The sequence below is a fragment of the Lemur catta genome, chromosome 13, assembly GCF_020740605.2.
Source record: "Lemur catta isolate mLemCat1 chromosome 13, mLemCat1.pri, whole genome shotgun sequence".
NCBI classification, from domain to species: Eukaryota; Metazoa; Chordata; class Mammalia; order Primates; family Lemuridae; genus Lemur; species Lemur catta.
In genome coordinates, this window is record NC_059140.1 from 6,450,162 (window position 1) to 6,464,981 (window position 14,820).

The 14,820-nt window shown below is 34.7% G+C and overlaps 1 protein-coding gene across 1 annotated transcript; it reads left to right on the forward strand.

Moving 5' to 3' along the window:
* Positions 1 to 2,706: 2,706 nt before the first annotated feature.
* Positions 2,707 to 12,933, forward strand: LOC123649011 (zinc finger protein 678-like; the record flags this gene model as incomplete). Its single annotated transcript, XM_045566965.1, has 3 exons — positions 2,707 to 2,771; positions 4,868 to 4,995; positions 12,200 to 12,933. Coding segments are annotated over exons 1-3 (927 nt in total), but the record flags the coding sequence as incomplete, so codon positions are not given.
* Between the last annotated feature and the right edge of the window lie 1,887 nt (positions 12,934 to 14,820).

Consider the following 14,820-nt stretch of genomic DNA (forward strand, 5'->3'; position numbering starts at 1 on the left):
ACGTAATTTGATCATGGACACAAAGGTTAATTTCTGGGTTCTCCATTCTGTTCTTTCATCTCATTATTTGTCTTTGTGCTAGTAGCATGTTGTTTTTATTCCTGAAGATTTGTTTTCAAATCAAGAAGTGCAATGTCTCTTTGTTTTTATTTTCTAAAACAGCCTGACTATTGTTCCAATATATTTTAGAATTATTTTATATATCTCCAGATCAAGTATGATTGGAACGTTATTGACATTGCATTGAATTTGTATATCACTGTGGATATTACTGACATCTCAATAATTTTAAATCATCTGACCATTGAGCATGAATACACTTAAGAGTGTGTTTAATTTTGAAATATCTTTCTATTGGCCAGTTTATCTTTTGCTTTTGATTTCTAGGTCCACTTCATTTTTGCCAAAAAATATATGTTGTATGTTATTAATCTTCTTCAAGTTGATAAGACTTAACTGTCCTAACAGCATTTGCCATGTCTGATTGAAACTATTGTGTATTCTGCTACTTTTGACTGAAGACCTCTGTAAATATCTTTCCCATCTAACTGGTGTATAATGTTTTTCCTGTTATCTGTTTCTTATTGAACTTCTATCAAATTGTATTCATTATTGAAAGTGAGGTCATGCAGTCTCCTATAATTAGTGTGTTGCTAGGTGTTTCTTGCAACACTTCTGTCCACACTTTTTTTCATAGTTCCTTAATATACTTAGAAGCCCTGATGTATATAATATATATTTAAAAATATGATAAAATATGTGCATTGCATATATATCATCCATGTGTATTCTGTGCTATAGATTTCTGCTAAATGAGCCATTTTATCATTATATTATAACAGTCTTTGTCTCTTCTGATGATTTTTGACTTATACAGTATTTACTTTAATTATGGTCACAATATCCTCCTCTAATTATTTACATACTTTTTTTTACAATTACTTTCAACCAATTTCACTTTTTAGAGCTAAAGGAAGGCTTTCATAGGTGGCATATTGTAGGGTGCTGTTTGTTTTTTTTATCCATAAAGTCATCTTGTTTTTCATTAGAGAGTTTAAACCACTTATATTTAAAGTAAATTCTAAAGGATATGAAGTTACCATTGAAATTTGTTAATTCTTTCTCATGTGCCCTGTAGATAGATGGTTCCTTATTACCTGTTTTATTCTCTTTATTTTTTTTCCCTTGATTTTGAAGTGACATGCTTTGATTGCTTTCCCATTTGCTTTTGCATACCTTCTACAGGCATTCTGTTTGTGACCACATTAGGAAATGGAGACTACCTAAATAATCTCTATGTTATAACAATATATCTTAATCTCATAACAGCTTCACTTCAAGTGAATAAAAAACTTACACATCTTAAAGTGCCACGTGTTCTTATTAATGTCACAAATTATACTTTTTATATTGTATATATGATAACAGATTTTTGCACATTTATGCTTTCAGTTTTTTTTAATTTTATAGAATTATTATGAGGGTTTATGAACCATCATGGTCATATATAATTCTATATCTCTTTATAGGATTATCTTTAACACAGAGCTTTATATTTTTAAGTGTTTATAATGCTACCCAACATCATTTTATTTGTCATCACAGTGGACTCCCTTTACCTTTCTTCTGGCCTATTTCAGTGGTGATGAACACCATTGACTTTTGCTTAACTTGTAAAACCTTTAATTTTTCTCTTCTTTTTGAAACAATATTTCCAAGAGGAAGCCTTCTTAGTTGGTAGTATTTTTTTTAGCACTCTGGATTTAGAAAATTCTCAGCTGCCTTATTCTCCGAATAATCTTTCTGCCATTTTCCCACTATATTCTTCTTCTAGGAATGTTTCTTAAATATATTGGTCTACCTGATTGTGTCCAATAAGTCCCATACTCCACCTTCAGTTGTCTCCATTTTAAAATTTTGCTTCCATGACTCAATACTTATAAATGAAATGTCTTCAATTTTCTGATTCTTCTCCTTCATTAAGTGTGCTTCTGTGCTTCTCTAGTGAATGTGTCAACTCAGTTATTTTATTCTTCAGCTCTACAATTTGTGTTGGGTTCTTGTTATAGTTTTTATGTCTGTTAATATCTCAGTTCCTTCAGGCATCATTTTGCAGATTTTGTTGTCTGTGTTTTGTTTTTGCTTGTAGAGGATGTTTCAGATGATTATTTTTAATGTTTTTCAGATACTGCAAATATCTCCATTTCTTAAGAGTTGATTCCTGGAGATTTATGGGTTTTGTTGCTGTGGGACACGTTTTGTGAATCCTCTGCATTCCCTGAAATCTTGTGATAAGTTCAGTTAATTTTATCTTTGTTTTTACCTATATATTGTAATTTTGTGTGACAATATTCAACTCTGCTCACTTTAACACAGCATGAGTTACCATTTAAATATAAATTACTGATTTATTCACTGCTAAAATAATTCTATATGTGTTAGATTGCCTGTATGAGTAAAAGTTATGTCTTGTTTGTTTCAAACTTACTTATTTGTTTTCTTGGTTTTTGGTCCATGATTCTTTTATCTTGACTAGGTGAGCAGTCATAAAAATTGTACTTTAAGCAGCTCTTTATGGGTGAATGTGTATTATATTTGTGTGAAAGAAATAATCGTGTGAGGAGAGTTCAAGATGGCTGACGAGAATCAAGCCTCATGAGACCTTTCAAGTAGAACAGTTGAGAATTCAACAGAAGGGAGCAGAGGATGATTCCTGGTCAGCAGTGGACCATAGGGTCTGAAACAAGTGGAGTCCAGGAAACTAACAGCAGGTACTGAGAAAGTGAGAAGACAGGAGGATAGAAGGTAGGAACTGGCACAAACAAAATCACAGGACTTCTGGAGCCCAGGGAAAAAGTAAAGGATTTTGATCTCCCCCACCCAGGTGCCTCAGGCCTGCAATAGTATGCATGTCTCTCATCCCATGGGAGTGTGCTATGAGCAACAAGAGAGCCAGCATCACTGCACCTGCACACCCCCTACTCCGCACCTGATACACTCCAGGCATCCCAGGAAGTAATTTTGGCTTAAGGTTCTCATAGCTGTGTGACCACACTCACCCCATAGCAACTGCCAAAGCACCTTGCACTGAGTGACTAAGCCTGCCTTGGGCAACGAGTAGCACACTTCCAGCAAAAGCTGCAAAGAGTGACTGAGCACGCCTTTGGCAATGGGGTGCAAACTACCAGCCAAGCCTCCCTTGGAAAGTGTAGCTGGTGTTGCAACTCAGAGAGGAGGAGGGTGCCCTGGCACTCACTATTCCTGAGAGTGCTACAGGAAGAGCATGGCCCCTTCTCACCACCATAGCTGATGCTGGAATTCTCTGTGCTGAGATGACCAGTTCTCAGTGCCATGGGTGCATTTTCACCTAGCTCCAGCAGCTTGGCCTCAGCTTGTGGTCTTCCCATTGACAGGCACTTGGTGCATTTGCCTGCTGACAGCACAGTCAACAGGATGAGAATCATTGGGGAAGGGTCCCAGTTTCAAAATCAGGCAGTGAATTAAAGGCCCTGTCCACTGGGAGGGTGTGGAGGAGAAAAGGAAAACACTGGTCTATCAATGGTCCCCATCCAAACTTCCCCTGGGGAACTTCCATATTGGATTTTGCTGAACCAGGGAGAATCAATTTGCATAAGTACTGGTTCCCATGGTAAATAAACACATCTGGTGCCTCCATCTGATTTAGAGCAGCTACCCACAACACCACTCACTTTAATAGAGAGTTTAGCTTGATCCAAAAGTTCCTTGACCTGCCAGTATTCCCCAAGGGGAAGTGTCCCCCTGTCAGAGTTTCCTGAGGATAGAGAGAAGACACTATAGTTGAATGTGGTCACTTCAAACCCTTCTGGACCCAGAGGTATGGAATGGACCTTTAAGCCTTACATATCTGTGACCAGCATTTGTGGAACTGGAGGACAGCATAATCCAACCTAAGCTCACCCAGCCTAATTCCCCACCTGACTGTTCTGTGGTAGTAAATAAATGACTTACATGGAGGTTTCAGGGCCCCCACCCACCACCTGGGGCATTGGAGGGCTTCTCCTGAGGAACTAGAGCTGGTCACAGGATCCAAAAACAATAGTTTACCTTCTTCTTTCCTGCAAACACCACCTACTGACAGGGAGATAAACTCACATGCCTGTTACAACATTTACTGAATCATAGAGGATGTAGTTGATTCTCACTCACAAGCACCAACTGACTCAGAGAATTAACTGCGCATATCATTTTCTAAACAAAAGAAAATCCAAAATAAAGAAGCAAAGTCTGTTCCAGATGAGAAGGAACCAGTGAATGGACTCTGGACATATGAAGAATCGGAGTGAAGCATCACCCCCAAATGGGAACACCAGGTCCCTAGCAATGGATACCAACCAAAAACAGAATATTAAAAGGACATATGAAGTATTTCAGACATGTATGGGAAGGAAGCTTCATGAAATTCAAGATAAAATGGAAACTCAACACAAAGAAACCACAAAAACTATGCAAAAAAAGAATGAAAAATTTACAAAAGAAATCGAATTGTTAAAGAAAAATCAGATGGAGTTTTTGGAAAGGAAAAATTCATTCAAGGAACTACAAATCACAGTGGAATGCCATAAGAATGGGTTATATCAGCCAGAAGAAAGAAACTCAGAGCTTGAAGACAACACCTTTCAATTAAACAAGTCAATCACAGAGATAGAGCAGAGAAATAAGAGGAATGAGCAAAGCCTACAAGATACATTGCATCATGTAAAGAGGCCTAAGATGAGAAACTTAGGGTCTCCTGAGGGTGAAGAAGAAAATAAACAAGGGTTGGATAATTTGGGGAGAAAAAATTGAGGAAAATTTTCCTGTCCTTACTACAACTCTGCATATCCAGGTACAAGAAGCTCATAGGACCCTTGGGAGAATCATCAAGAGACAAAAACATCACAACACATTGTTATCAGCCTGGCCAAAATAAACATGAAAGATATACTCCTAAGAGCTATAAGGTGAAAGGAGCAGGTAACTTAAAAGGAAACCCCCTTACACTAAGTGCAGACTTCTCAACTGGGACATACAAGTCAAAAGGGATCGGGGCCCTATTGGGTATTCTCAAACAGAATAATGCCCGGCCTAGATGTTTGTGTTTTCCAAGATTAAGTTTCACTTGAGGTGAAAATAAAGTCTTTCTCAGACATGCAAACACAGAGGGAATTCATCAAGATAAGAACTTCCCTGTAAGAAGTACTGAGAACTTCATTATCCATAGATCAGCATGATAAACACTTAACAACATGAAATCACCCAAAAGCTAAGGTAGAAGTCCAGTGGCTTAAGAGATAAAAGAAACCAACAATGTTCAACTCAACAGGATGAACAGAAATCCACTGCATTAATCAAATATTTCAATAAATGTGAATGGTTTTAACTACCTAGTGAAGAGCCATATGTTGGCTGAATACATAAATATACAAAAGACAAGTATCTGCTATCTTCAGAAAACATATCTAACCCACAAGGACTCATCCAGACTGAAGGTAAATGGACAACATTCTATGCTAATGGAAACCCAAAGAAAGCTGTAGTAACAGTTCTCATATTAGATAACTTCGTCTTCAAATCAACAAAAGTAATGAAAGAGGAAGATGATCATTATATAATGATAAAGAGAGCAATTCTCCAAGAAGGTATAACAATCTAAGGTATTTATTATGCACCAAATACAGGAGCACATAGATTCATACTGCAAAATCTAGTTGACCTAAACAAAATCATAGATAATACAACCATAATGCCAGGGACTTCAGCAGCCTGCTGACAGAACTGTACAGCTCCTCCAAACAGAAAATAAACAAAAAGACAAGGGACTTAAATAAAACTCCAGAACATATGGGCCTACCAGACAGTTATAGAACATTCTATCCAAAAGACACCAAAAACTAATTTCGTCTCATCAGCTCAGAAGATATTCTCTAAAATTCATCACATCTTAAGCCATAAATAATGTCCCTCCAAAATTAAAAAAATTAGAAATTATATCATACATTTTCTCAGACCGCACTAGAATAAAATTAGAATTCAACAATAACAGAAACACTCATCTCTACACAAAGTCATGAAGACTAAACAACATACTGCTGAATGGTTGGTAGGTCAAGGAGAAAATTAAGATGCAAATGAAAATATTCACTCAACTAAATGATAATGGGACACAAGTTATCAAAATCTGTGAAAACAGCTAAAGCAACCTGAGAGGAAAATTCATAGTCATAAATCCCTACATCCAAAAGACAGAAAGGTAACAAATCAACAATCTAATGAATCAACTGAAAGAACTGAAAAAAGATGAGCAAACCAATCCCAAACTCAGCAGAAGAAAGAATATAGCCAAGATCACAACCGAACTAAATTAAATTGATAACCAAGGAACTATACTGAAGATGAATGAAACAGAAAGTTGGTTTTTGAATAGATAAACAAAATTGACCTGCCTTTTATGAGATTAACCAGAAGCAGAATATATAGGACTCTAATAAGCTCAATTTGGAATGAAAAAGGAGAAATTACAACTCATTCCACAGAAATACAAAATATCATCTTTGAATATTCTAAAAATCTCTATGCACATAAACTTGAAAAGGTGGAGAAAATGGACAAATTCTTAGAAACACCCAACCTCTCTAGGCTCATTCAGGATGATATACAATTCCTGAACAGACCAATATAAGGACTGGTATTAAAGCAGTAATAAATAACCTTCCTTAAGAATAAAGTCCTGAACCATATTGTTTCACTCCTGAATTCTATCATACTTAAAAATAGGTACTGGAGCCTATCCTGAAGAAATTATTGTACAACATTGAGAAGGAACAAATCCTCCCCAACACGTTTTACAGAGCCAACATTGCCTTGATACCAAAGCCAGAAAAGAACAGAACAAAAAGAAGAAAAATACAGACAAACATTCCTTATGAATATGGATAAAGATTCTCAATAAATTCCTAGAAAATGGAATTCAGCTGGTCTTCAAAGAAATAATCCATTATGATCAAGTGGGCTTCATTCCAGAGATGCAGGCATGGTTGAACATACGCAAATCTATTAATATAATTACTATATAAAAGGGAAATAAAAACAAAGACCATATGATCCTCTCAAGATTCACAGAAAAAGCATTTGACAAAATTCAGCCCTCTTTTGTGTAAGAACGCTTAAGGAAATAGGCATTGAGGGGACTTAACTCAAAATGATAAAGCCCATATATGACAAACCCCCAGCCAATCTCATAGTGAACAGGGAAAAATTGAAAACATTCCTGCTTAGAACCAGACAATATTTCCCTCTATTGTAAGTTGTATTCAACATAGTATGGAAAGTCTTAGCCAGAGCAGTCAGGCAAGAGAATTAAATCAGGGGCATCACAATCGGGGCAGAAGAGGTCAAACTATTGCTCTTTACAGATTACACGATCTTAGAAAACCCCAAACATTCTGACAAGAAACTACTGGAGTTGATAAATCAGTTCAGCAAAGTATCAGGTCACAAACTCAGTGTACACAAATCAGTAGCCTTCACATAGGCCAACAACTGTGAAAGTAAGAACCAATCAAAGACTCATAGCTTTCATAATAGCAACAAAGTAAATGAAATACTTAGGAATATATCTAACTAAGGAAGTGAAGGACTTCTATAGGGAGAATTACAAAACACTGAGGAAGGAAACAGAAGAGGATACAAACATATTGAAAAGCATACCATGCTCACAGTTAGGTAGAATCAACATGGTTAAAATGTCTCTACTACCAAAAATGATCTATAGATTGAATAGAATTACTGTTAAGATATTAACATGATGTTTTATAGATTGAGAAAAAGTAATTCATTGCTTCATATGGAACAAGAGAAGACCCTGTATAACCAAAGCAACCTGAAGGAAAATGAACAAATTGGGAGGCATCCCTTTACCAGACTTTAAGCTATAGTGCAAGGGTATAGTAACCAAAACAGCATGGTACTGTCACAAGAACAGGACATAGACCAATGGAAGAGATCTGAGAACCCAGCCATAAAACCATCATCATATAGCCATGTGATAGCAGACAAGAAAATACACTGGGGAAAGGAATCCCTATTCAATAAATGGTCCAGTGAAAATTAGATAGCCACATGTAGAAGACTAAAACAGGATCCGAACCTCTCATCTGTCACAAAAAACAACTCACAATGGATAAAAGACTTAAACCTATGTCGTGAAACCATAAGAATCCTAGAAGAAAATGTTGAAAATACTCTTAAAGACTTCAGCCTATGCAAAGAATTTATGAGGAATACCCCAAAAGCTATCAGAAAAAAAAAATAAGTAAATGGGACCTGATCAGACTAGAAAGCTTCTGCACAGCCAATGAAAGTATAACTAGAGCAAATAGACAACCTAGAGAATGGGGGAAAATATTTACATTCTATATATCCAATAAATTGCTAATAACTAGAGTTTATATATAACTCAGGAAAATCAGTAAGAAAAAAATAAAACAGCCCCATTAAAGGTGTGCAAAGGACATGAACACAAAGTTTTTAAAAGAAGATATACTAATGGGCAACAAACATATGAGAAAAAAGTGTACATCTCTAATCATCAGGGAAGCGCAAATGAAAGCCACAGTGAGATATCACTTTACTCCAGTGTGAAGGGCTTTTGTCAGTAAGTCCAAAAAAAGTGTAGGTGTGGATGTAGAGAGATAGGAACACTTATATATACTACTGGTGGGACTACAAACTGGTGTAATCTCTATGGAAAGTCATATGAAAACACATCAAAGTACTAAAACTAGAACTACCATTTGATCCAGCAATCCCAATACTTGGTATATACCCAATGAAAAAATGTCATCCTATAATAAAGACATCTGCACTTGAATGTTTATAACATCATAATTTATAATTGCAAATTTATAACATCACAATTTACATATATAAATACATATAACAATGTGGTGTATGGATACCATAGAGTAGTACTGAGCCTCAAAAATCAGTGGTTAAATAACACACCTTGTATTATTCTGGATTGTGCTGGAGCCCATTCTTTGAAATAAAGTATCACAAGAATGGAAAAACATGCACCACAGGTACTCACTATCAAATTGTTAACAATTGATCCACACATATGTGACCAAATGGAAGTAAAAATCAGCAGGTATTTGGCAGTTGGAAGGGGGTGAAACAGTTGGGAAAATTGACACCTAATGAGTGTGGTGCACACAATCTGTGGATATGCACACTTGTAGATTTGATCAGTCGGTGCAAAAGCAATACATATAATCTAAATGATTTATTCCCATAAGATATAAAAAAAGAAACAGTTTTATCATATGTAGGAAATTTTTGAAAAGCCTCAAACTGTGTATCTCTTTAAGATATTATTTTTATTTTAATTATTGTAAAATCACAAAAATTACAGTCTTAATTACTTTACTCACATCAGTCATGTTAACTATATTTACATCATTATGCAATATATGTCTAGAATGTATGTATTTTGTAAAACTAAAATTCAGTACACATGAGAAAACTACCCATTTTCCCCATTGCCTAAATGCTGACAAGCACCATCATGTTTTCTGTTTCTAGGAGTGTAACTGACTTAGAAATATCGTACAAGTATAATCATAAAACATCTGTCTTAGTGTGCCTGACATTTCATTAAGCATGATGTCCTCAAGTTTTATCTCTACTGCGGATGTTATTAGATTATCTGTTTTTTTAAAGCTGAGAAATAATCCATTATTTCTAAATTTCAAATTGTATTTATCCTTTCATTTGGTAAGGGCAGTTTGGGTTTCTTTCATCTACTTGCCTTTGTGAATAATGATGAAATAAATGTGAGTGTGAAGATACCTTTTTATTTTACAATATATGCAAGAGTTTATATTTGTGTTTCTTTCTGATTCATTAGTCCAGTTTTCTGTTTTTCTGCCAGTAGAAAACTTCATTGACTACTGTAGCTTTTTCAATGCTTTAAAATGGGGAAGTATGGTCGCAATAACATTGTTTCTCTTTTTGATGATTGTTCAGATCTTTTTGGTCTCTTGAGATTCCATATTATTTTTGTGTTTGCTGTTTCTGTTTTTGAAAAAATCAAATTGAGAATTTGAAAGGAATTGCATTGAATCTGTAGACCGCTATCGACGTCTTCAGAGCATTAAGTCTTCTTCCCTTGAACAAGAACATGTTCAAAAGTGTGTTATTTTCATATATTTGTGAATTTTTCTGTGTTTCTTCTGTTATTTATTTACAGTTTCATTCCATTCTGGTCAGAAATTAAAGTGCATAAAATTTCAGTTTTCTAAAATTGGCTAAGACTTGTTTTGTAGCCAAACAGGTAGTTTCTTAGGAAGGATGTATGAGCTATGAAGAAGATTGTATGTTCTATTATTATTCTATAGAGTGTTCTCTGTATATCTGTTAGGTCTAAATGCTCTATGGTGTTTTCAAATCTTTTCTTTTCTTATTATTAATTTGACTGGCTTTATTATTATTGAAAGTGGAATATCAAAGTATCCTATTAATTTGCTGTCCATTTCTTGCTTCAATTTTGTCAATGTTTCCTTTATATATTTGCGAGCCTTGATGTGAGATAAAGATAGATATCATATATATGTATTATTTTCATGGGTTCTCAGTGGATGACCTCTTTTTATATTAAATGTCCTTGTTTGTCTCTTGTGACAGCTTTGGCCTAAAGTATATTTTATAAACTATAACATTTTTCACCTCAAATGTAATGTGCCTAATATAGTTCTGAACTCCACTGCTCTTATATGCTTAAGGTGTTCATGGTATATCTTGTTATATCCTGCCTGTTTTAGTCTATTGTTTTCACAAGATATGAAGTAAAGTCTCTTTAGACAGAATATAGTTGGATTTTTCAATCCCTTTATTTAACTGTGTCTTCTGACTGGAAATACTAGTACATAAATATTTACATAATTTTCTCAAAGGGGAGGACTTATAATTTCCCTAATATTAATTGTTTTATATAACTTCTGCCACTATTTTTTCTTTCTTTCCTCTCCTTTTCTCCTACACTATGTGCCACTGATATTTAGGGACATATTTTGTTTCTTTGTCCACCTTCCTTTGTGTGTCTCTATAAACATTTTCCTGATGTTTACTATGAGAATTACCTAAAATCCTTTGAAGCTGCAAAATATTTTGAAGTGATAACTACTCAACTTCAGTTGCATACAAAAATTCTTAATCTTTACGTCTCCCCCCAACCTGATGTTATTGAGGTCAATAATTATGTATTTTTATATTGTATATCAATTAACATATAGTAATGCTCTTTTTTATTTTATCTTTCAAATTTTATAGCATAATTAAGTGTTTTTGTACCATCATTATAATACTGCAGAATTTTATTTTTGATATATGCATACCTTTCACAGAGAGTTATGTAGTTTTCATAGATGACAGAAACCAGCCTGTGGAAAGGCCATAAAAAACCAGATATATAGACATATGTGCCAATAGTTTCATTCTCTTTTGAAAGGGAGTCCAGGAGATGGGATTTTACTACTAATGTGATTCCCGTATATCAGCGGAGAGGAAGGGCCTTGGTAGGTAAATGTAACAAACTTTCCTTCCAGTTCCATTTGGTTCTTGGTGTCAGTCTCATCTGGGGTGCTATGAACTATTAGCAGTTATGATTTCTCAAAAAGTCATGTTTGTAAGTATATATTTAAGGTCATACATCTATGATGGAAGTAAGACCATGAGATTCTATTGTGCTTTCTTGCTAATATGCTTGGTATAGTTTTATATATTCAAGTTGTGAAGTACGTTCACCTGAGTCTAATTATAGAGATACATTTTTATTTTCATTTCTTTCAGAAATGTCTTCCCAGTGCACCCGAGACATTTTGCCATTGCAGGGCATAAAAGATTCATTCAAGAAATCAATAATGAGACCATATGGAAGCTGTGGCCTTTAAATTGAACACTTAAGAGAAGACTGGGAGTGTGTGAATGAGTGTAAGAAGCAGAAAGTATATTATGATGGTCTTACCCAGTGTTTGTCATCTACCCATAGGAAAACCTTCAAATGTATAAAAGTCTTTTTGAAGTTTCAAGCATAATAAATGTGGCAAAACTTTTAACCACATCTCAAACCTTTCTGGACATAGGAAAATTCATACAGGAGAGAAACTCTACAAGTGTGAAGAATGTGGAAAAGCCTTTAACTGGTACTCAAACCTTGCTACACATAAAAGAATTCATACAGGAGAGAAGCCCTACAAGTGTGAAGAATGTGGCAAAGCCTTTACCCTCCGCTCACATCTTACTGAACATAAAAGAATTCATACAGGAGAGAAACCATACAAATGTGAAGAATGTGGCAAAGCCTTTAGCTGGTGCACAGTATTCAGTCGACATAAAAGAATTCATAGTGGAGAGAAACCCTACAAATGTGAAGAATGTGGCAAAGCCTATACCCAGTGCTCACAACTTATTCTACATAAAAGAATTCATACAGGAGAGAAACCCTACAAATGTGAAGAATGTGGCAAAGCCTATACCCGGTGCTCACACCTTATTCTACATAAAAGGATTCATGAAGGAGAGAAACCATACAAATGTGAAGAATGTGGCAAAGCCTTTACCCACTGCTCACATCTTACTGAACATAAAAAAATTCATAGAGGAGAGAAACCGTACAAGTGTGAAGAATGTGGAAAAGCCTTTAGCTGGTGCTCAAACCTTACTCTATATAAAAGAATTCATACAGGAGAGAAACCCTACAAATGTGAAGAATGTGGCAAAGCCTTTACCCACTGCTCACGTCTTACTGAACATAAAAGAATTCATACAGGAGAGAAACCCTACAAACGTGAAGAATGTGGCAAAGCCTTTAGCTGGTGCACAGTATTCAGTCGACATAAAAGAATTCATAGTGGAGAGAAACCCCACAAATGTGAAGAATGTGGCAAAGCCTAAACCTGGTGCTCACAACTTATTCTACATAAAAGAATTCATAGTGGAGAGAAACCCTACAAATGTGAAGAATGTGGCAAAGCCTTTACCCAGTGTGCAGACTTCATTCTACATAAAAGAATTGATACAGGAGGGAAACCATATAATTGTAAATAACGTGGCAAAGCCTTTACCCAGTGCTCAATTTTTACTGTGCGTTAAAGAATTCATGGTGGAGAGAAACCCTACAAATGTGAAGAACGTAGCAAAGCCTTTACCCACTGCTCATGTCTTACTGAACATAAAAGAATTCATACAGGAGGGAAACCATACAAATGCGAAGAATGTGGCAAAACCTTTAGCCGGTGCACAGTATTCAGTTGACATAAAAGAATTCATACAGGAGAGAAACCCTACAAATGTGAAGAATGTGGCAAAGCCTTTACCCAGTGCTCAGACCTTAATCTACATAAAGGAATTCATACCAGAGAAAAAATTCTACAAATGTGAAAAATGTGGCAAAGTCTTTAATAACTGCTCACATCTTCCTCAACATCAAAGAAATCAGCCTAGATAAAAGTGAGATAAATGTAATGACTATGGAAGTGCTTTCCCAAAGCATTAGCCTTAAATGCACAAAAGTACTTATACTGAAAGTAAACAATATTAATGTAGAGCACTGAACATACTTTTACTTCTATCACAGATCTTATTGGACATGAGAGAACTTACACTGAAAGAAACCCTCCAATATTTTCCCAAACATTGCTCAGCATCAAAAAATTTTTAATAGATAGAAACCTTACAAACTTAATGAATGTGAAAAAAGATTATGCAAAAGGTATACCTTAGAGAACAACAGAGAATTGATACTTAAAACCACTTTACAGATATAATAAATTTCCTAACAGATTTAATCAAATATCAAGTCTAAATAGATATCAGAGGATTCACAGTACAATGCACTAAGGCACTAACACGTTCATCCATTTCTTTAAACCAGGTTATTGATTATAGAGAATAATCCAGTTAAAATAGTTAGATAATTTATTTGTATGTCAGTTTTAAAAAAAGAGATTTTTTGAGAGTTATAATTACATGTAAAATATACTTTCTGGTCAGGGGGGTCAAAATGTAATATAGTATAATTTTTTCCATTTTTTGACAAGCAAATATTGATGTGATTCAACTCTCAAAGCAGTAGATGCTATGCTTTCATTCCTAGTGTGTATGTGAATGTGTGTGGTTAATGGTAGCTACATCACAGTTATTAGAAGTCTTTCTGTATTAAGTAGGCATCATTCATGTACTTTTCCATGGAAAATTAAAAACAGTGAAATGTAACATGTATTAAATGGAGAAGTGCTTTGTGGTTGACTTTTAACGAACAGCATTTCAAGTGATGTATAATGTAGGTACACATACTAATATTCTCATTATAATCAGAATGAAACAATTACAATATTATAAATTGTTTTACTAATTGCAAATTAGGGTAATGAAATAGAGTGAATTTTGGAATATTTTTAGATTACAGGTAAACTTAATTTGTTTTATTAAATTAAAAAAGGTTTTTAATGTGTCAAACATGTTGTAGATTCAATGAAGTGTTATTTTGCCACTACAATTAACCTATATGATGTTACTCAAAGTTGGAGGTAATGGATTCTAAAAATGTACAATTGGGTTACACACTAAAATGACATCATTTGTTAGCCTTTTTCCAGTTGTTTTAAATTTCTAATAATTTGATTAATAATGTTCCCAAAAGTTTTATTTTTTTTTTGCAATTATGTTTTTACTGTAATGCTTATAATAAAGATTGGCCGCTTAATGAAAAGCCATACATTTCTGAACACTGAATGACTACTT